The sequence below is a fragment of the Colletotrichum fructicola genome (assembly GCF_000319635.2).
Source record: "Colletotrichum fructicola Nara gc5 chromosome Unknown KSG_Nara_v1_contig08, whole genome shotgun sequence".
Taxonomy (NCBI): domain Eukaryota; kingdom Fungi; phylum Ascomycota; class Sordariomycetes; order Glomerellales; family Glomerellaceae; genus Colletotrichum; species Colletotrichum fructicola.
The window spans coordinates 314,822-337,039 of NW_027094058.1; the positions used below are offsets into that span (position 1 = coordinate 314,822).

The 22,218-nt window shown below is 54.3% G+C and overlaps 7 protein-coding genes across 7 annotated transcripts; 1 reads left to right on the top strand and 6 right to left on the bottom strand.

Annotated features, from left to right (window-relative positions):
• Nucleotides 1-1,097: 1,097 nt before the first annotated feature.
• Nucleotides 1,098-2,037, bottom strand: CGGC5_v013098 (uncharacterized protein; the record flags this gene model as incomplete). The annotated part of the gene is made up of 2 exons (XM_032028099.2): nt 1,098-1,714; nt 1,851-2,037. 2 exons carry the CDS (start codon nt 2,035-2,037, stop codon nt 1,098-1,100), a joined length of 804 nt encoding a protein of 267 aa, XP_031875587.2.
• Nucleotides 2,038-4,808: 2,771 nt separating this feature from the next.
• Nucleotides 4,809-6,777, bottom strand: CGGC5_v013099 (uncharacterized protein; the record flags this gene model as incomplete). The annotated part of the gene is made up of 5 exons (XM_066152856.1): nt 4,809-5,051; nt 5,101-5,136; nt 5,194-5,207; nt 5,627-5,835; nt 5,885-6,777. The coding sequence occupies 5 exons, from the start codon at nt 6,775-6,777 to the stop codon at nt 4,809-4,811; spliced, it is 1,395 nt and encodes a 464-aa protein (XP_066007754.1).
• A 476-nt stretch (nt 6,778-7,253) lies between these two features.
• CGGC5_v013100 (uncharacterized protein) lies at nt 7,254-7,870 on the bottom strand (the record flags this gene model as incomplete). Its single annotated transcript, XM_066152857.1, has 5 exons — nt 7,254-7,366; nt 7,437-7,442; nt 7,483-7,510; nt 7,594-7,725; nt 7,772-7,870. 5 exons carry the CDS (start codon nt 7,868-7,870, stop codon nt 7,254-7,256), a joined length of 378 nt encoding a protein of 125 aa, XP_066007641.1.
• A 1,934-nt stretch (nt 7,871-9,804) lies between these two features.
• Nucleotides 9,805-10,288, bottom strand: CGGC5_v013101 (uncharacterized protein; the record flags this gene model as incomplete). The annotated part of the gene is made up of 5 exons (XM_032028103.1): nt 9,805-9,853; nt 9,932-10,038; nt 10,093-10,104; nt 10,174-10,198; nt 10,266-10,288. The coding sequence occupies 5 exons, from the start codon at nt 10,286-10,288 to the stop codon at nt 9,805-9,807; spliced, it is 216 nt and encodes a 71-aa protein (XP_031875583.1).
• A 423-nt stretch (nt 10,289-10,711) lies between these two features.
• On the bottom strand, nt 10,712-13,990 carry AGO5-0 (Protein argonaute 5; the record flags this gene model as incomplete). Its single annotated transcript, XM_032028105.1, has 2 exons — nt 10,712-13,607; nt 13,656-13,990. The coding sequence occupies 2 exons, from the start codon at nt 13,988-13,990 to the stop codon at nt 10,712-10,714; spliced, it is 3,231 nt and encodes a 1,076-aa protein (XP_031875584.1).
• A 461-nt stretch (nt 13,991-14,451) lies between these two features.
• pif1-0 (ATP-dependent DNA helicase PIF1) lies at nt 14,452-17,213 on the top strand (the record flags this gene model as incomplete). The annotated part of the gene is made up of 9 exons (XM_066152858.1): nt 14,452-14,620; nt 14,684-15,076; nt 15,136-15,164; nt 15,208-15,560; nt 15,615-15,982; nt 16,133-16,161; nt 16,223-16,510; nt 16,565-16,760; nt 16,822-17,213. The coding sequence occupies 9 exons, from the start codon at nt 14,452-14,454 to the stop codon at nt 17,211-17,213; spliced, it is 2,217 nt and encodes a 738-aa protein (XP_066007640.1).
• Nucleotides 17,214-17,965: 752 nt separating this feature from the next.
• CGGC5_v013104 (uncharacterized protein) lies at nt 17,966-18,443 on the bottom strand (the record flags this gene model as incomplete). Its single annotated transcript, XM_032028107.1, has 4 exons — nt 17,966-17,975; nt 18,026-18,052; nt 18,141-18,241; nt 18,291-18,443. 4 exons carry the CDS (start codon nt 18,441-18,443, stop codon nt 17,966-17,968), a joined length of 291 nt encoding a protein of 96 aa, XP_031875586.1.
• Nucleotides 18,444-22,218: the final 3,775 nt, after the last annotated feature.

Here is a 22,218-nt window from a genome sequence, read left to right on the forward strand (position 1 = left end):
GGTGAGATTGGCACGCACGGCGGTCTTGTCGTGGACTTTCACTACTTAGTCTGCAATACATACTTCACTCCTTTACCCTTTCCATAACTCCCGAATGCGCTCTTGTGAACCAAGGGACTTATTGATTAGCATGTTGGTCAGACGACGCTGCCGCCATATGCATCCTTTTCGCGTGGATTGAGGAAGTCCGTGCCTTTCGCTGCCTATCAAAAACATTTAAAGCCTCTGTTGAGTTGTGATCGCAGTCCGCTAACGGCCGATCTAGCCAGAAGCCAAGCTTGCGCTCCGTCAGGATCACGCTGGAGCGCCTGGTTATTGCAGGTCAGGCACGTTCTGAACGATGACCAGGTTGCGGTGCAGCCATAATGAGCTTCACAACTCATTTCAAGCCCTCTTTTGACTGATGTACGCTGACCTCCTTACTCGGCTCCTTTCAAACGCAGACATCCCACTGCCATCGCCATGAGCTATTTCAGCAGTTTCTGGGGCATTTCAGCAGTCTCATCGAGCGCAACAAAGCAGGGCCATTCTTCGCAAATGCTGATTTAGGTTAGGAAAGCGGCGACTGCTACCGAACCACCGTCACGCCCCACGCACAGATAGCCGGTAGCGCTGCAGAGAGATTGCCGACCCAATACAGCCAGAAAGCACGGTTTCTTCGCAACGGAAAAATGGGTTACGTCGGAGACGTGAGCGCAGAGGAGGAGACAAACGATGACATCCTTGCCATGCGTGCATTGCTAGTCTAGCTCAGTTGACGGCGTTCTGGGCCCAGTAAGAGGAAGCGTCGATATGATGCAATCAAATTGAACTCATTGTGCCGCTGGGGAACTGTCGAGTTACGGAAAAGAGACTCAGCAATCATACCTGTCAGAAGTCAGGAGTTACTACTGGTAATACACTATCTCATGACATACACCTCCAAACTAAATGTCTCTGTTGCCAGTGCCTGGTCTAGTTGTCCTGGCCAGTCCAAAAAGCCTCCACAGTGGGTATCGAGTGCCCAACACTCCTTCGTGGATAAAGTAAGAGATCACAACAGCCGATCCGGATCATGCAACCTTTTTTCCATACGTTTTCGCGTCGTCTCCATATGCTCATGCGGCGAAGACGGTGGCCAAGACCACGGCCAACATGGGCCAGAAGCTGAGAGCCTCAGAAGCGGCCCGGAAAGCGGCAGAGCCGACATCATCAGTGCCGCCTGAGGCGGTCGTGCCGTTAGGGAGGGTGCCGTTGATGAGAATGGTGTCGGTGTTGTTGTAGATACCCTTGGTAACGAGGGACTGGTTCAGGCCCTGGTAGCTGCCGTTGCCGAGGAGGGCACTCATGTACTCGGTGCTATTGTTTTCGTCGCATGCACAGGGCTGGTGACTAGCGCAACCACATATTACCGGCTTCATCTGGTTCTCGCGCGCCGACTGGTTGTAGAAGCGATACGGGTGAGAGTAAGGGTATATGTGGGCGCCCCCGAGCCAGAGACCGGGCCAGAAGGCGAGACCACCGCCGATTAGCAAGAAAGGGGCAATGCTACCGGGCCCTGTTGATGCGCCAGCAACGTAAGGAACCTTGGCGCCGCCGCCGTATGAACCGCCGTAGGCCGGCGCGGGGCCGCTGCCCGTCTTTGTCGATCCGCCGGAGCTGTCGCGGCTAGCGCCTCTGGAGGTGCCTCCGGTGCCACTGGTACTGCTGCTTCTGCCTCCACTGCTTGAACGACCTGTGCGAGAACTTGATGAGCCACCAGAACTTGAAGCGCTAAAGCCAGAGCCAGAGCCCGAATGACTGCCGCCAGAATCACTACCTCCAGAGCGACTGCCACCGTTGCTTCTGGTACTACCTCTTGATAGACCCACCTGAAGAGCTTCCTCCTCTGCCGCCGCCTCCGGCGCCCCCGCTCCCGCCGCCCTTGCGCCTCCAGAGCTTCTGGTCCTCATTCGCGTTGCTGTCGCGCCCTTCTACTGGTGCGAGGAAGGAAACGTCTGAGGCGCGCAGGCCGGGTTCGAGGGCTGCGGCCCATACGGACGCGAGCAGCGTCACCATGATGACTGTGAGACCGACTCTCATTTTCGGTTATAACGGTGCGTTTATGCCGACCGTCGAGATGCGATGTTGGAGCAAAAGTAGTGTAGTTGATGGGTGGGTCGTTCTAGCCGTACGCGATTTGACTCAGAACGGCAAAAAAATGACTTGGGGAGGGACTGTCGTAGAATGTGGCATGAAAGCGTAAAGAAATAGGCTTCGGAGGAACAGCAGGTGGGAGTGGGTGCAATTTTGTCTCTTTCCAGGTCGTCTCAGATGCCAAGAGTTGCGCCTAAACAAAACAAACAGATCTTTCTCTCTTGTCTGCCGCTGACATGCTTTGCCCGAGCCGTTAGGGACGTTCACCAAGTCATTAGATGCCTGGCGGTTTGCCTCGCGGTTTGCCTCGCCTTCAGTGCTCCACGTTGGGCATACAGCAACACCACAATCTGGCGGGGAATATTGGACCCCCTCACATGACCATCACATCAGAGACCATACCGGCTTTCTCGCAAGGATTACTCCATCTCACCAATTTCTACTATCACATCACGCTGCCTTCTCTGATATCGAGAGACAGACGCCATGCGGCACATGAGCGGTTCTGACAAGGGCCTGCTAGATCGCTTGAGTGCGCTGAAGGGCGGCAGTCCTGGCGTCTCATTAGACCTCTCATCAAAGTAATCAGAACCAAGATACCAGTAGAGGACGGTGACATTGGGAGCGCCTTGAAGTCACGACAATCAGAGTTTGAGCATACTGTACCTATTTCAGAAAAGAATCCCCGCGCCCCTCGCTAGTAAACCGAGTCATGTGCTTATTTTACAATCCTAGCATGCGCTAAACATAACATTGCTTCGGGCCCTTAACCTAAGCCTCCGTAGAGCGACCGCCGCTGTTACTCTCTAGGGTATCGGTAAGTTTTCTGAGACTTCGACCGCCCCGTGATATATTGCCACATAGCACGGAATCGGCGGCCAGTGCTAGCCTACAAGCCGTCCTCCTCATCTGCCTCGGCATCCTTGTCGACCTCGGACATGTTAGCCTGGCCGTCCTCAAAAGACTCGTCACGAAGACGAACTACGCCCAGAAGTCGAGGGCGCCGAAGAAGGGGCAGGTGATAGTAATGCGGTTCAAGAACTCCTGGGACGAACCATCCGACGATGAGTCGAGGCGGGACGTGCCGGATACACCCACACCCTCAGAACGGCGGACACGCGTAAGGGACACCCAGAGTCGAGGAACCTGACGCATCTTTCTCGAGGAGATGGACTTGGGAGAAACGACAATATGCATGCACCGTACTGCGCCCAGAATTGCTTATCAGGGCTCGTCAGAGGCGGTGCTCTCGACCCAGGGTGCCCGAACAGATTGCTTCATCACAAGGGACAAGCCGTGCCCGCCGCCACGACCGCAGCTATGGTCGCGTAGACGCTCGTCATCCAATCGATTGGAGTAATTTTGTGAAGCTTCTTAGAGACCAGCTTGAGCGGACACTACACCTTTGTCGGCAAGGGCACGGTACGGGCATTCATCAAAGACCTTGAGCACGAGGCAGCGATTTACGAGTGTCTACGGCCTGTGCTTTTTGGAGCTATCGACCTCCAATTGCTGAACAGGATTTATTATCTCGACCACCGAGTCTACGTATTGCATTTGACATTTCTGTCATGGGGAGGACATGATATATCTGAGATCTACTATGCAGACGCCAGAGATTACTACCTGGAAGAGGTGCCGATTCGGTCGTTGCGTGTTATCCATTGCCAGGGTGTTGCGCACAGAGACATACGGAAGGAGAACATGCTGTTCAATGAGGGAGTCAAAGGGGTCATGCTTGTTGACTTTGAAAGGGCGCAGGTCTTGACGACACCTCGGCGTCCACTAACGCAGCTTGTGCCAAACAAGCGCAGATGGATATCAGAGATGGTGAAAGGCAGTGACTTCACAGTCAAGTCAACAAGCCGAGATGAGAGTGACGGAGCATTATCAGGGGAGCTAGAAACGATATGAAAAGCAGGTCGCTCATCCGTGATGTGCGGGAAATTGAACTTCATTCGGCCTTCACAGACTGCCTTGAACATCCCTGGACTTGTATACACTTTACGGTCAACTATTCTAATCATAGCTGGTCTGGGAAATACTGCCAGTGTTTGCATCTGCCTTTTAACCGAGAGCACAAAGCCCGTCCTCTAGGCGATGTGCAACGAGGAGGCTGAGATGGTGGGCGGTCTCATCGCCGAGCGGGTACAGAAAGGCTGTTCCGACTCAGAACGTATCTCGCCGGGCTGAAAATACAAATGTGCGGCAACAAGCTGTGGAGTCGGACCATGTTCCGGTACAATTCCTCTGGCAAGGTCTGACTTGAGACGTAAGAGGTGGATCGGCAGCGATAGTGCTGACTTCAGCGCTCAGAGCAAGACATCCACGAACTTGTCGATGATGAGCAACGAGAACTACCATGTGAAAGGGCGGCGTGGAGGGCTATTGAGGCATTATTATAGCCCTGAAGTTGCTATAGTACTTGGAAAAGTCAAAGGAAATTTGGCCACCAGAAGACAGAGTTAACGAAATGTACGTGACGGGAGTAAACAACCAGCCCAGCCCAAAAAGTAAGGTTTTGGCAACAGGGGGTAAAAAGTCTTTCTGCTTGCTGTCCCAATCCTCCTCTCCTTTTCCTGCTACACGCCTGTGAATCGGTGCGCCGCTGTTCTTTTCCACTACTAGAAATGCAGTGGTTTGATTTATTGCTTGGATAGACGGAGCTTTCGCGGGCAAAAGTCTGGAGGTAATCAAAATCTTCGCCGTTTACTTCGTCTTGGTTCCTCGCGGGTCGTTTCGTTCCCATAGTCGGGTTTGCTTGTTTTGAGGGTTCCAACATCGAAACAAGTCTTGAAGTTGCGAATCACCCCTAGTCTCAGACTGTTGTCATCTAGCTCTGAGTGACCAATAGGCAGGCCGAGCATACGGAGGTTAGCAATACGGACGATCAGCGGTCCGGAACTCCACACGTTGGCCGTTTCGATGCAAACATCCTGGGATGTGTAAGAATATGGACGCAGATTATCTTGCGGGAGAACATACCTCAATTTGGCCGTAGTTCAAGAAACTGAATGCTTTCTGAATCATCTTAGTATTTTCAACCAGACAATCCAGGCATTTTTTGAAGACACGTACCCTGAGTTGTCGAACTATTCGACGGTTGTCTTGCTTAGTAACGAAGAGTTGGATGTGTCTTTCTCGATTGTCAATCTCTAGCAGACTAAAGCCATGCTTCCCATGATCAATCTGAAAGAGATAGACAGTTCCAGGACACTCATTCGGTTCCACTCGGGGGAAAGAAAGTTCTTTCTGCGCCTGGGCAAAAGGCTGTGAGTCGCCCATGCAAATACTTAAACCGATGCGCACGTTCTTGGGCTTATTAGCCAGATGCAATGCCGCTTGAACGATATTGGAAGAAAGAGGAATTTTGGGACGTAGCGTCTCCAGATTATCGGAAGTAACTGAGATAAATATCTCGTGATTTGTGCGCGACTGGAAGCCAGACCTGAATAAAAGCCTGCTTGTGCGGCGACTGCGCCGAGTTCCGCCAATTGCGTATTCACCTCACTGTCGGTAACAGTGTCCCAGTGAATGAGTCGTGCCAGGTGGGCTTCGGTCCGGATATTTTCCACAAAAGAGGCAACGTTGGCTCGTCCGTGGTTAACAAACTCATCAAATTGATCACCTAAGTGTCTCAAGACGATAAGCTTATTAGTATTCTGAGCCAAGTCGTCGGCAAAAGCTTGCACTTTCTCAGCTCGGGCTTTGAGGAGTTCCCTAGAAACACATGAGTACGATCGGAGCTTCGGCAGCAGATTTCTCTCACCATGTTTCCTTGACAAGGATTATTCCACACCCAAACGTCCTAATCAGGCCAAGCAGTCTTCTCCCTTTTGTCACTCGTGTCCTCAGAGAACTCCTGACAGTGCTTTTAACCTCCTTACTGGTAGTTAAAGACGTCTTGAACTCCATTAGTCTCTCCATCACTTCGTTCGAGGCCATCCTGTCTATCAAACCGGGCTTCATTTTCTGCGCCTCTGCCACTTGGAAATTGTACCAGCTGGCGAAACCAGCGGACGTGATCATGTGGCTGACATTGAGCCTCCGACGGCTGTCGTTCCCCTTTTCAATGACTCTCAACCAAGATTCTCCCTTCGACCAGTCGGTGTCAATGGAATTAGTTTTGAGGTCCCTGGCAAGTATCCGAAAATCTTCGTTTTGGCCTTCTGGGTGATGTTGGCTAAGAGCGCGGACGATGTCCATCGCATTGTCAATGAATTCTGTCAAGGATTCGTCCGCGGTCCAGCCTGTGTGCAGATCCGCCAGCTCGTTGAACTCAGACCCCGGCGTTAAGAAGTTCTGTGAAGGTGCAGGTGATGGGCTATATGAGATCGCTAAAGAACTCTGTGTTCTGCCGACTGTTGAAGTAGAAGAGACCTGCATGGCTCCGGTCAAAGTGTACTCTGGCGCAGGCGATGACGGTAAGGTGTCCTCCTGAACGCAAGGAAGTAGTAGTTCGGTTGTGTTCCCTCGGGACACTAGGTCATCCTCCTTACTTGGCTGAGCAGGTCGGAACGCCTCCACTGCTGGTTTCTGAATGAAGCTGACATATGAAGGCACGCCCAAAGACGAAGATGGAGCTGCTTCAAAGGTTGACGGCGTACTCGTTAGAGCTGGCTGGTCCGAAGTCATACCCGTAGAAGTGTCTTGAGCCTTCATTTGGGCACTTTCGAGCTGGCATGCGGCTACTAGAGCATGGAATGAATGGGTTTCGTGAATGATTCTTTGAGTCGGCGTCTTCACCGAAGAACACACGGGCTGCGACAAAGAGAGGGAGTCGTCCGTTCGTCTGATACTTGTCCATTCCCGAGGAGGGTTTTCTTCAGCACATAAGCTAGTGTCTAAATACCGATCAGAATTCAGGATCATATTGCAATGTCTGTCTGTGGGACAAAGGCTGATGTTGTCGAATCGTGCACCAAGTCATAGGACCAGAAAAGTGATGTGTATTGTCTTATGAAAAATCTTCTCCTCTTCTTCAACCGAGGATCTTCTAGGACTTCTTTTATGTCCCAAGGTAGGGCTTAGTTACCCTAGTTATCAGGGTTTGTCCAGACTGGAAAAACTCTGCTTAATACCTCTCAGGGTCGCTTTTATGGCAAATATCTCTCAAGGTCATCATGCCAAACTTGTCCTTAATCCCAGGGGATCAGGGCCACCGCCACAGCGGTTATCCACGGCGAACTTCCGAATTCCATCCCGGACTTTCTGACAGATGTGGCGTATCTGGGGATTTGTAGCGGGAGGACTAGGTGAGGTCCTCTGCGAGGTGAGTGATGTGCTCGCGAAGCTGGCAGGTCGAGCAGGCTCAGATCTACCTTGCTCTATGGTTTTGAGGTTATTTGCGTCGGCTAAGTCGGCTACTGCTTGTAGATTGGGTTCCTGGATGGTTCTGGCTGTGTCAGTACCAGGTCCTTCACTGGACCCTGTTCCACGCCGGATGAAAGGAGCAAAGGGGTTCCGTTCCCGCCATACAAATGGACGTAGGTCGGGGTTTTTGAATTCATTGACATGACTGTTGGAGCTGCACATGTCAATCATGGACCAGGCGATCTTCACGACAGAACCGGGGTCGCTGTCGCAAAACCTTTGGAGAGACTCATTCCACTACGCGCGATCAGTGCTGTCTACAAATACTCATTCATTGACCTACGTCAGCGTTCTCGATCAATTCTCTGAGTATACCAGGGCTAGTAGCCTCAGAGAACCTGTTGAAGCAACAGATGGCATCGTCGACCAGTTGCGGTGCCATGACAAAAGGTGGTTTGGTTAAGCCTGGGCGATGCAGTTACGGGTACAATTTGAAATGGAGAATTAGATGTCAGACTTAGCAAACATTGTGCATCGGCGCCTCTACTTTGATAAGAATCCCGTCTGACACTCGTATCTTATACTGAAGCAATTATTGTGTATGACTCGCCGATTGTGTATCGTCTGTAGGAACACGGCGTGAGAGACACTACCCGTAGAGGCCTACCCGTCGAAGTACCCCTTTCCCGTGTCGTGTTAATGCTACAAAGATCCCCCTGAACTTTGGAACGGAAAGTCTATTATCAGCCAAGGCACCCATCCTGTCAACATGACGGGGCGGATCGGAACCCCTGTTGCCGCAGAACCCTGACAGCTCCAAGTGAGGCCATCCTGACATCGAACCAGGTTCACTAGATAGGTTCCAACCCAATCAAAAGGAGATTTTCCGTGCCTTTACGTGGGTAAATGTCTCGATGAATACGCCATTGGCAAGGCGCACTAGCGTGCGGGCATTGCTTCTGTACAAGAAAGGGGCCAGGAGAGGGGGCATTCGGATGCGCAGTCAACCGGAATGAGTGTGCATGACCAACGGAAATGACAAGGAATTTCGGTCGCCAGTCTCTTTGACTTGGTTTGAGGGGGCAGGAAGAAGCCGTTGGTTTCCACACAGCTCAGAAGGTCGTTTTGATTGGACAGGCTTCATGTTATCTCCCCACTTGCAGTAACAACCCTGGCATCTCTGGCATAATTATTGGTAGATGATTGGGGCTGTTGGCTGAGCTTGTTGGTTGGTACCTCATGTTTGCTTCCATTTGGGTCCAAATTGTTTGCTTCGTGCAGTTGAGCGATTGATCGAGCGAAAGAATGAAACCTACTTCATCGTCTCCCCCCTCTTCTCCTCTTTTCAGTTCTCTCTTGTGCTATGCTTCATTCTGTTGCACTGATCATGCTCTCGAGTTATGGTGACGATGCGCCAAACGGCCAGTCGGCCTCACGATTCAGTTCTGACGCCATAGCTCAGCAGACCATGCGACGGGTTTCCCGGCTCGATCCACTTCACCCGCCATTTGAGCCGTCTGGCCCGCCTGGCTTCCCATCAGTTATGAAGACTACTCAAACCCCGCGTGGCATCTATTCCTCCGATTCTTCCCGCCAAAACCCGCCGCATGTTCCCAACCCGAACTGTACCCCCCCTGTTTCGATGCCGCCACAATCCAGCATTTCGAATGCGAAAGACCGGTTTCCCATTGAACGAGGAATGGCTCCGCGAGTCCCGAATCCGAATTACCAGCAACCAAAGAGCGGGTAAGGAGTGAACTTGAGCTTTTCCGTCGAAGACAAGATGCCTAATAATTCACACCTAGTTAACGTGAACAACGCCGAACGTCCAACCTAGGTAGCCTTTGGGGGCAGCACGGTTCGGCACGATGTGAAGCGGGGTGGTAACATGAAGTTTTGTTGGTACCTAGATTTGCACAAAATACTGCTCGACGACTTCTTCGTTGTTCGAGGCTAGAATAATCGCCACTGCTCTTGATGAGCAGGTATGGGAACGGGGCATTCGCGATGCCTAGACCATTGTCTTAATTCCACGGATGAACGGTTCCGCTAATTTCGACCACGCCGAGAGTTCAGCACGGCGCAAGGCCTGTCGAATGGAAGCAGCCACCAGACGTTGTGTACTCCGCGCGGACATAGGAAGTGAGCTTGTGGAGGCGCCAAATAGGAAACTCTTTACTAGTGGCTAGCAGTCATGTGGTATTAGACTCAGCCATTTAATCGAATTTCTTACGATTCCAGACGCTACCATTGAAATGCTGTAGCTTCAAGTGTATGATTCTTACTGCTTTTTCCTTCCCAATTATCCCTGCATTTGTCGCTTTGTATTCCAAAAGTCTTCATAGTGACGGAAAGGTTGTTTTCCCCGAGTTAAGGTCATCCTGGCCAGCCGTCCCATGACCGTAATGCTGAGCCTCTTGCAAGCCTGCCGAGAACAGTCAACTGACAGATGCTCCTCTGGTAGGTAAATGGGTGTCTTGATGGACAGCTGTCGTGGACTCACCAAAGCGACCACGCAAACTCATGTCTAGGGCCTTCGACGATGCGAAAGTCAATCTCATAACTCTGTATGTAGCTGAGCGGCATTTCCTTTTCACCAGATCTCACGCACTCCAGCCCGCAATGTTAGCAGGGGATGCGACGAATGTCTTCAAAGATTCTGACCTCGGGAATCCACTAACGTTAGGCCGCAATTACTCGCCTCTGTTCCGTTTCGTCAGGACGATCTGGCAAACGAAGACTCACTTGGGGCAAATACAAGCCTTGCTTTCTTCGATGACGGCGATGAGTCTTCCGCCGACAACAACAATGTCCCGCACATCAACGTCGACACTCACAAGCTGAGACCCTGGCTGAACATGTTATCAGAAGCCAAAACTTGTATAGCATTTGGCTGGCATATAGCTGCAGTTCATCAAGCCAATGGCCCGGCGTGGTCAGCTTCCCGTCAGCGTTGTGCCAAACATGTACCTGGCTCTGAAGCCTGACGGCAAGTTCATCCATCAGGCCGTCTCCAGAGTGGACGAGGTCATGGAGCTTGGTGTCGGGGTTGGTTACGATGCCGCAGATGATGAATGGGATGTTTGACAATTGCTGTCACTGGCGTTCCCACTTTGTAAGGCAACATCATCTCAGCACTTGGATAATCGTGTGGCCATCACTGAGGAATACGCATTCGATGCCAATCTACCGATCTGGTTCCTGACGCATGCCATTCTGTTAACATTTTTCGGCCGTCCACCTGCCATAGAGACCCGTCACATATCCATATTAGCATGTCCCCTCAGATATAGTACATCGTGTCCCTCAGGTTCGGATGCACCTGAGTGACGTTCGACGGTGCGGCAGTCTGAGAAGCAGTGGCCGTAGACGCTGCGTCTGATTCATCAAACAAATGAGGTCGGTGGAGACGGGCTCGATCACACAGGATGTCTGCGTAGTACGCCGGCGGGCAAATGCTGACCGCTTTGGTGGCGCGGCCGAACAGGTAGCACAGGTTGTGGGTGATCTTCTCCAGCTGATCCGCGGCGGGGACGCCGACGCCATACTTCTCCCTGAAGATCTCGTCCATGAGCACGGTGTAGTGGGCCGGGCGTGCGGTCCCCTTGAGAGCCGTGTGGGCGGTCAGGTAGAAGTCCCAGGTGCGTGCCTGGGTGACGCCGCGGTCGACGACCGTGCCGTTCTTGATGTTGCGCGACTTCAGGTCCATGTTCTGTTCAGATGCAGGGTAGAAGCGCGTCTGGTGACGTTTGACCGACACGATGATGGCTAGCTTCGGGCGCTGCTTAGGCGGATACAGCTGGTCACACGCCTTACGGATCATGGGGAGCTCGATCTCGAGGACTTGGGTGAACTGGCTTTCTGAGACGCCGTCGCGGTAGATGATGATGAACTCGGGGAGTTTGTTCTGGTTGCGCTGACGCCACAGCACCAGGCGATGCTTGAAGTGCTCCGTCAGCTCGTCCCCGAGCATCTCCTGGCGGGAAGGCTGCTCCCACGCGACGGCGGGCCACTGTCCGAGGTCTCTATCAACACTGGCAACCATCCCGACGAGACTGGGCGCTGTGCTCCTGTCGTTGGACATGTTGGTAGGGTGCGTGACGTCGTATCCGACAATCATGGCCTTGCCCGAGGTGACGATGTCGATAGTGTCCTTGACGAGGTGGTTGTTGCCGCCGTTCTTGAGGTTCCACTTGAGACCGATATTAGCAAAAATCTGGGTGTTGTTCTGGAGGAACTTCCTCTCCACGGAGCATATGGTGTGGAAACCGAAGTGGACGTCGGCGAGAGACTTGACGGCACCGTAGCGCGTGGTGTCCTGCTTAGGCAGGATGACAAGTAGGAAGAAGCCTTTGGTGGTGCCTTTCACCTTCGTGGTGGTGTCTGCTATGGCTGCGAATTCCCTCCTGATGTCCTCGGTGGCGGTGGGGCGGCGGACGGTGATCTGGTGACGGATTTTCGGGGCCTGAGTGTCGATGGCAACTCCACTTTCGTTGAGAAAGTCCACGAACTTCTGAACAGACTCCTCGACTACTTCGGTAGACACCCTGGGATTCGGGCCTTCCGTGATGCGCACCCAGTTCCAGTTGGTTATTTTCGGACCTGGCTTGGCGAACTTGACACCGCCCAAATTCCACGAGCCGCTGCGAGTATGCAGAGCCTTTTCGTTGGCATAAATTACGACGGGTGGTGGAAGCTCGCGGGCAATGACGGTCAACAGCCTCTTGTCGACCGTGATGCCGAAGTCCTTCAGTGTCGGCTCGTCAAAGCCCAGAGCCGCCGCGCTGTCGCGCTCGATGGAGACGGCGTTAGCAAAGGGAGAGCGGCAGGCAAAGTCGAGCATCGCCGTGGTCTCGTCTCCGGAGAGCTTGGAACGGACAGCCTGGCCGGCGGTGATGGTGCACCGCTCGGCCGGGAAGAACATGGGCTTGGAAGGGGTGCCGAGGTTGACCAGGGGCAGGGTCTTGTCCGGAGCCTGTCTATACTTCCATTGCCAGTATTGTGCGACGGAGTAGACACCAGGCTGCTTGTTGCCTAGGACCTTGGTTTGGCCCTCTGCGGGGTCCAGCTGGAAACGGACCTCCCGCGGGCCGCCGTAAGCAAGCCCGTGTATCGCTTTCTTTGCCGTGACGTCCTTGTCGTCGGTGGTGCGAAACCGGACGGTCACGCGGGTCTTGGCGAGGAACTTGGATAAAGCACGCAATTTCGTGCGAACAGTGTCCTGCGCGTTGCTGGTGCCAGTGCCGAATACGTTGACGCCGGACCACCTGCAAAGGTCGCTGACAAGGACATCGGTCTTGAAGACGCCGTGAGTGACGTTGAGGTTCAGCAAGGCCCTGCCGGTGGCGAGCCGGACGCTCTGGAAAAATCCTCTGATGGCCGTGAGGGGGGCCTGCTGGCCGAGCCGCGCCGAGGAGGCCCCGGGACCGTACGGGAAGAAGCGGCCCTTGCCAACGGCGGCGACCTGGTCGTTCGCGCGTGGGCTATGGCCGAGGACGACATTGAGGGCATCGACGGAGGTCTCGAAGCGGGGGAAGTGCGCGTCGTCGGGATCGCTGGGGTCGACCATGTCTCGGAGGTACTGGGCCATGGCAGCCAACGGGGCCTCGGTCTCACCGACGATCTTGACGTTGTAGAGCTCCTCGCGCGTGGCGCTTTCGTTCTTGAACTTGACGACGACAGGGTTCTTTGCGAGCTGCAGCTTGTTGAGCGAGACGAGCTGGGACTTGAACTCGGTTGCCAGTACGGCGTTCGGCTCAAGACGTCGAAGCTCCGCGAGAGCGTGCTGCAGGATGATCTTCAGCTTGCGCTTCGGGACACCGGTGGGGGGCTCATTGCTGCCGCCAGCGCTTCCGCCTCCGGCCTGCGCCTTGCCTTTTCGTTTGCCCTTGGGCTCGTCTGCCGGAGCGTCTGCACTCTCGCCATTGCGGACCTCGAGGTTGTACCGGTAAAGGACCACGGGCTTGATGAGCAAGCGGAAGTAGTTGGTCCAGACAACGATCTGCTTCCCCTTGGTGCCGAAGGCCGGCCGACAGGGCATGAGGGAGACGGTCGAGTCGGTGATCTTCGTACTGCCCATCTTCTTGACGAGGGCCAGGTCTTTGGACCGGTGGTTCTTGACGGTGGCGTCCTCGAGGTTGGTCACGTCGGCGTCAGGCTGAGGAATAACCGAGCCCTGTCTGAGGGGTGTTAATTCCGATGTCATCACGTAGTATAGCAACACTTACCCGTAGAAATTTTGAGCCTCGCCTTCGAATGCGTCACGGCGAGGAGCGAAGCCGCCGCGGGCCCCTCGTCCACGACCGCGATCGCCGCCTCCGCCAAAATTGCCCCCGCGTCCACCACGAAAGCCGCCGCGATCGCTGCCTCCTCCGCCAAAGCTGCCGCCGCGCCCACCGCGGTCTCCTCTGAAGCCGCTGCCACCTCCACGGCCTCCCGGGTCGCCGCCTCCGCCTCTGGGAAAACCGCCGCGACCACCACCGCCACGACCACGGTCACGACCACGACCACCGCCGCCACGGCCCCCGCGAGCCTGGCCGCGTCCTCCACGTGCATCAGCCATATTGGAATCGACTTGGAAAAGTTGCTTGTGAACTGCGTTGCGGAGTATGTCGTAGAACAGATCGTGGCCCCGCTGCTCCAACTCAAGAACGATGCCCCGCCCGACCCCGCCTTCGTCCCAGCTAGATCCTAGCTCCCGCCGGAACGTGGCGGGCAGACCAAACGGCTGTTGTGGGGCAATAAATGACGCCGTCAGTGCGACGGCGCACGCCCCAGCCACAAGACCGTGTGCGAGCCGTGGTTCATCGCCACTTGAGCGGTGGGTCTCGCCTGGTTCCGTCCTTCATGCCAGGGCCGTCCTGGCTGTCTGTTGGCGCTGCTCCTCCGTCCCGCACCGTGCGTGTCCGCTGCCGACAGCAAGGACACCCGCGGCTGACCGTGAAGCGGCATTGCGCCGTGCTCCAGCCAGCCAGGACAGCGCAGCATCGAGTGGCCTGCGTCGCGCCGGGGCAGGCAGCTGGTATGCCAAAGGTACCCAGTACCCTGACGGGGGCGGCGCGACGTGTTGTCCCACGGCGGCTGACGGGCCGTCCCTCGCCCGTCTTCTCCGCACCCACACGACGTCCGCCGCGGTCGCGGAGCAGCACGCACATCAACGACCCGCCCCGATCGGCGTGCCGACAGCATCTGGGTAAGGCCTCGAGGTGGTAGGACCCGTTGGAGCAACGCTGACCTCCGTCTGCGCTCGGAAAAGCACCCGACGCAGTGGCAGACCCAAGCACCAAGTCGCGTCCGGAGCCAGCGACGCGGCATCAACGACACACCCCACCGGCCGTGCACACCAACGTCCCCGTCCATGCCCCGACGAACACGATGGCGACATCCCAAAACGAAGGCGCAGAGTCGGGGGAATGGCACGAATCATTGCAAATCCGAGATAAACGCTCCTCGTCCGCCGACCCTGAGAGTCTGATCCCAGCCGAGGTAGAGCGCCTGATGGCTGAATACACGCAAGGCATCGACACAAATCTGCCAAGCAAGTCGAAGGGCAAGACGTACTACGTCGTGTGGAAAGGAAGAAAGTGCGGGATATTCACAAGCTGGCCTCAATGCATGGCGCAAACGTCGGGGTTTTCAGGTGCTCGCTGTATGTCTACCAGACGCAAGCCGCGCACAGAGACATTCCGCTGACGCATGTCCAAAAAGTCAAGGGCACAAGGACGTTCCAAGAAGCCGTGAGTCACCCACTCTGGATAGTGCTCGTCTAATATGCATCAGGAGGGCAAACTTCGAGACGAGTTGATCAAGGAAGTCTCACGGAGCCATCCTAGGTCGATAGCAGAAACTAGCGACGTTCCGCGAGCCTTTGCTTCGTCACCGGCCCTTCCCCATCGCGACAATCCAAACCGCGACCGTCCCTCAATCATACCAAGTCGCCCACCATCTGATTCCGCACTTGAGACTGCAGCCGTCGATGGCCCGACGGACGATGGAGGGGACGGACCCGAAGCGGCAGGCGCTCAGGGCCAAGAAAGACAGCCCTTACACATACCTGGGGACCCTCCCCTCTGCCCGGAACAGCAGAATGCAATCGACCTTGCCATACAGGGCCATAACCTGTTCATTACGGGGTATGCTCTGACAAGTCGCCCCGAATAACTCGTTGGCTGACTGCGTGACTGAAGGTCCGGCGGGTGCGGAAAGTCTGTTGTGGTCAGAGCCCTTCACAGAACGCTCGCTGCCCGCTACCAAGACACGGGCCAAGCAGTGCACCTCCTCGCGCCCACCGGTCAGGCCTCCATCAACATCGGCGGTAGAACCACCTACAACTACGCCGGTTGGACACCCGAGGACGCGAAGAAGCCCCTGTATGGTGATGGTAGCGTTATCAAAAAGGCACGTGGCCAACGTATCTTCAACCGATACTGTAACACAGCAGTCCTCATCATCGACGAAATCAGCATGGTCGGGAACCAGTTCTTTGAGCGACTCAGCTATGTCATGAGCGCCATCCGAGATAACCCGGAATCGTTTGGGGGGCCTTCAGATCATTGTAGTTGGTGACTTTTGCCAGTTGCCGCCCGTCAAGCCGTTCGGGTACTGCCTACACTGCGGTAAGAAAATGAACAAATTCAACGACCAGTGGACTTGCCCCGACGGCCATGGCGACGCATTTAAAGATCGGGACAAATGGGCATTCAAGGCCCCCGAATGGAAAAGATGCAACTTCAAGTGCGTGCGGTTGACAAAAATCCACCGTCAGTCGGATGAGGCGTTCATCAAAGTCCTCCAGAAATGCCGGCTCGGCCAGCATCTCGATGATGCCGACGCAAACCTTCTCCTCGCCCACCACGCCGAAGCTGAGAACGGGACTGAGCTCAAGTCCACCCGGGAGCAGGTCGATCAGCGCAACCTTGAAGAGTTCGTCAAGATCCCTGGTCATGTTCACGAGTACAAAGCTGCCGATGCTTGTACTCCCGCCAGAGGGGAGACACGGCAGCCCCTCGATCGCCTTGACGAGCACCGCTATCCTCGAGAACTGCAGCTGAAGGTGGACACGCCCGTCATACTGCTCGCCAATGTATGTTTAACAGCCTGAATCCGACTCTTCAGCTACAGACTGACGCCATCCCAGGTTGATCTAGACAGCGGTCTTTGTTACGGGCGGCAGGGCGTCGTAGTAGGGTTCGTACCCAGCGACACGATCCAAGAGCCACGGCCGCCGTCGCCGCAGAACTACCAAGATGACTATGACGGCTATCGCGCTGCGACGGAGAGACATAAGCGCATCGTGGATTATCTCAAAAGCGCATGGAGCAACAAGGACATGTGTAAGCAACACGTCTCCCCGCAGCGGGCCCTTGGCTTGACATCTTTGCTGACACAATCTAGTCCCTAAAGTCAGGTTCGCCAACGGCGAGAAAAAGGTCATCGGACCCGATTGCGCTGTCATCGGGTACGGCGACCAGTCGCCTTACAGCTACCTGTCACGAACACAGATCCCCCTGACGCAAGGCTGGGCCATGACTATTCACAAAAGCCAGAGTCTCAGTCTTGACCGCGTCGTTGTTGATCTTTCACGCATGTTCGAGCACGGACAGGCATACGTCGCGCTGAGTCGAGCACGGAGTCTCTTAGGCCTGAAGGTTGTAGGGGCTGACGCAGCCGGGTTGAGACGTATCTTTCAGGTAGATGACGCGGTGAGGGCGTTTATGCGGAGTATCGAGACAAGTGATATGGAAGATCGGCCCGCAGATGCGGGGGCGCAAAATTGCGTCCTGTAAAAGAGGCAACGGCTCCATCCCCGGCGATTGTGCGTCTGGGCCAATCGATTTTGGGAGGCAAGGAGGTAGATGGAGCGATAGAGAAGGCCAAAACGAAGGCAGCTGCTTGGCCCACTCGATTGGTTCACGACTCGGGCCTTGCTTCCACAGTGTGGTTGATCGGATGCTTCTCATAGCGAAGTCTTCGTGGACACGGTCCTCAGCCATCATGACGGTCGGGAAAACCAACAATATGAACATTTCTACATGTGCTCAAGATGTTATTATTGCGGCTGCACGATCATATAATAACATGTCGCCCATGCTACTGCGCCTCATCAAGTCGAGTTTTGCGCTGGCCTTCCTCGGAAGGACACGCTCTTCGCGCTGCCTTTGCTCGCCCTATCATCAAAAGGCCTAGTGCCGTCTAGAAATTTTTCAAAGCGAGCCCGCGTAATTTTCCTTCGATCAGAGAGATGAGAGGAGGAAGAAATGTCGACAGTGAACATGGGTGCTCCCTATTTCTGGTGTAGCAATTATCACACTCAGGCGATGAAAAAGCACGTGCAGATGCTGCCAGGGACGCGACGCTGTGACCCAAAAGGTTCTCATCAAGTTGCACGCCTGAGATACCTAAACGATCCATATGTTTTGTGAGTGCATCTAAGAGTGTATCGGAACAGGTAACAGAACATGCTTGACGCTCGCTTAGATAAATCCGAAGGCCATGTAGGAGGTCCAGGATCGCGCCTGCGGACTTACGCCTTCGGAGATCAATCTCGTCTGTGATTTTCATCAGTTTTGCCGATGAGCATGAAAAATGGCGAACTCACCGACGAGAGGCTGCGGGAAAGGAAGGCCTAGGCATTGCAAGGGTGATGTGCAAGACATCATGGCAGTTCTTGTGACTGCCGTAAAGACTGTGGCTTTCGAGAATATTCTGCTTACGGCCATCCAAAGTACAAGATCTCGGCAGTAGACCGCTGGAAGTTGTTCTTCCATGTTGTCAAACCATCTTCCCGATTCAGCTTCGAGCACTTGGTGACAACCTAGGAAGTCCACAAGGACGGCAATCTTGGCAAGAAGTTCCAGACTCACAATCCCGGGTACCATATCAGATTGATCATGAATGATTCGCATTACAATCAAGGTCGCCTCGTCATCATAGTCTTCGATGAGAACCTCCGACTTGGTGTTATGATCCTCGGTGGGAACTCTCGACCTGGACTCACGCCAAGGTCCTTGGAACATAGCTCGGAAATACGAACTTGCTAGCTCCAACTGTTGTGATGAAAGGTGAAATAGGACCCATAAGGGCTCTTCTGGAGATAGCGGGCTACCTCGAGGGCCCCGGAAAGCTGGGGCTGGCGCCCTTGCCGACCTGCTGTCAGCAAAGCTAAGCTCAGCTTGTGAGACCGTCATAGTCGATGGTGGAGTTTCAGCATGGCGAATTTCATTCCCATCGCCTAGTGCAGGCCCAACCTTGCAGGCTGGGTCAAGTTGTAGGAATTTCAAAAAAAAAAAGGCGAATCACACGCCGCGCCACTTGGTTGTGGTGGTGCGCTCCTTGGTTGCGGTGGTGGGCCGTTGCTTTGTTCGTGGACCCAGGGCGCAAACGGTTCGGTAGGTGGGCGGACCGTGAGCACTACATCCCAGTTCGGGTCGAGGATGTGAACATCCATGACTACGTGATGTTGAGGCAAGATCACAAGCGGCAAGAGTTGTTTCCCGTGACTGAAGTGCTGCGTACTTCCGTTAGAGCCAGCCCGTCAGCCTCCGCATGCGAGATGTATAAGACTACCAACCGTCTATAATTTACGCCAGGGTCTCAAGTCGTAAATCGGTGCGACAGCCAGAGAATGAATCGCCTCTGCTTGAGTTCTTCACAGTCAAGCCTTGTCCAGCTGAATTGAAGTCGTCGCCGTGGTGTGCAGTTTCCTAAAAACGAAGGATGCCGGCTGTCGCGCGCATGCGGGGTTATGCCTGGCACGTGACGAGATTTTAAGCGCCGTGACAACGGGGTCCACATTAACCATACAATTGCTTTAACCACATAGTTTGTAGCATCTTCAAAGCTTCCACCAGGCTGTATTGACGATCTGCCAACACAAGTTCCGCTGATGTCGGGTGTGTGATTGGCTACGCATCTCGGACTGTGCACCAAACCGAGAAAGTACCTCTACGGCAACCTGCTTGCAAGGACACCAGGCGGAGGGTTTTCTGAGGGGGAGGGCCGCACGTGCGGAGCACCAGTAATGCCGCATGGCTTTACCGCTGGGATGCCTAGATGCCCCATCGCTCTCATAGCCAACCTGGCCCGCGCGCGATCCCAGAGAAACGTGCCCCACCAATTAGCTGCGGTCCTCCGAGGACCTTTTTAGCTGTGTCAACCAACGGCGCCACAGCTGGCTGTCTAAAGTGCGCAGATTGCCCTGAAGTGGCTTTCATGAACTGTCATCCGATCAACGATTAGGAGGGGCCCATGCTTAGCCACCACTGATCGCGTAGTTACAACTCAAATCGAGAGCCACTTCCAGCTACCAGGCGTAAAGGGAGGAAAAGGCTTCAGTCATGCAGCCGAGTGATGAATGTCACGAAATGGCCATTGGCGTCTATCGCGCTGGATTTGTCGAAAGCTACGGCTGGCACCAACGTGGTCATTCAGCAGCAGAATCAACATTCAACAAGCCAAAAGGCCAGCCCCCAACAACAATTTGAAGAAAACACAGACCAATCTCAATGCTGGCATACATAGGCCCAGCACGGTGAGATGAAAAGGTATTTTGCGTGGTGTCGCCACTTCAATCAGATTCAGCCACGTGGTGCGGAAGGTACAGAGGTTCGCAAAACTGGTGTCCGCTTGGCAAGTGTGTTCTTTTCGTTGAGCACGGGCCTTCCACTCCTGGAACGGCCTAGCTGCATTGCAGGTGGCAGGGGTACCTTAACAGAGACTCTGGTACATCAGTTCACGGGAGCCCGACATGGCTAATAGAACAAATCGCTGACAGCTGGCCTTTATGAAAGGAAGTCAGCATGACGCAAGCCAAAACGAGCTGATTGTCTGCGTCCAAAGCCAACAGCATCAGCAACAAGCAGCTTCCTCCAACCTATGCAACGCATTATAGAGGTATCGTTGTATCAGAGCTGCCATTCCGTCCACGCAGTAAGCAGCTTATGGCACCAGCAATACTTCTTCTTCGCGCCTCGTTTAAAGCATCAATCTGCTCCAGGGTGTCCGCGATGGCGCCGTTGCGTGTCGAGATTAGCTCTCGGCTTGGGCTCTCCAGGAGCCCATATTGGCGCATGGCGAGGCGTAAAGACCTGCCTTGAACCATTGAGCAAACCCTCCGTCCCTCTACATATCCGCCCATGTATTGGTGCTTCTTCCTATTGATTCCAGCTCAAGGTGCCTAATGCCTCGCTGGAGACCGCAACAACAACACATCCCAGGAGTTGACCGGCCAGGTCGCGAGGTAATATACCGCACGACATTCGTTCACCTTGAGTATGACGATCGTTCGACATGACCCGTCCTCGCGCAGCAGTCGGTCGGGGGTCCGGTGGCTTACAGCGTCTTCTCGTCATGCTCTTCAAGGTAAGCGATGCTGTATACGGTCAAATCACCGATTATCGAATTTCAACACTTAACTAGAAGCGCGTCGACGGTTCATCTGCAATAATTAGCGAGGAGCTCTTCCACTAACGGGCAGTTGTTCGCGTCCCTTACCTTCGCCTCCGTAAGAAACTGGGCAGCTGTCTCAAGGACGCCGCAGATCTGAATCAACTCAGCCACTTCTTTGTAAAGAGAGATTGCCTGTACATCGATGCTGCGAGCGAGCGATTTGTTGACGATGTTTGGTGTTATGCGTTCGCAATGGCATCGACGTCCACGCATTGACCAGCCAAATTGTGCGTGTCGAAATCACGGTTGTGCGGAGAGCACAGCCGAGCTTTAGCCGAATTGGCCGAACTCCCACGTGTCCCTCCGGTTCTTTGTTCGACATACCCATTCCCGTCGTCGACAGCAGCGCAGTCGACCTATTTCCATCATCAACGATGGCGCCGACTCCTGCGCAATCGCAGCACGACTTGATTTGTGATATGCTGACAGACGGCAGCCTCACTAACGCTGAAATCGCAACAGCCGCAAGATGTAGTACCCATGCTGTGCGACGCATCCGCCAAAAATTAGACTGCTCCGGAGCGACGAGAGCCCCTCCGAACGGCGCCGGCCGGCCTAGAGAAATCACTCCGCCCATGCTTAGTGCGTTATGCGAGCGACTGCTTGAGAAACCAGCCGAATACTTAGAAGAGATGAAAGTGTTTCTGTCTAATAAGGTTGATAAGTTAGTGACTGCGTCTACTATCAGTAGGACTTTGAGGAGGGCTGGCTGGAAGAGTGGCTGCTGAAGCTTACTTGGACAGACTTCGCGGCACGAACAGACAACCACGCAGGCCTCAAAGCGGTTGGCAGGCTGTCTTAACTGTTGGCCGTGCTAGAAAATGCCACTTTGCATTGCATGCAGCCGTCAATCATCGCTGTACCGATACGTGCGGCCGTCCATTTTCCCAACACATCAGGCAAGCGGCAGGCAACGCAGTTGTTTCACGCAGTCTATGTACAGCCACCGCCTATGACTGATATAAGTCAGCCCACATCGCGCTAATACGTGGTAGTGACATTAATTTGCCCACTTGAGGTATAAATATGCAGCAGCCCAGGACCACATGGTAGTTGGCCACCAGATAGCTCCAATACACCAATCACAGTAGCGTATTGTACCACCATGAATATGGTGGCTTCCTGCGCCACTGTAACTCTGCCTTGCGAGTGTGCCCAGCGATTGCATCGTACATTGGGCATTCTCGAATAAGCATGTCTATCAGCACTGCTAGTGATTCTCTCTTCCCCTCTTTGCCTCTATGTATAATAAACTATCACTCTGTGACTTTCACATTTCCACGTCGGACATCATTACCTGAGAACTACGGAATCATAGTTTCAATTTGACAGGCACCTCTTTCT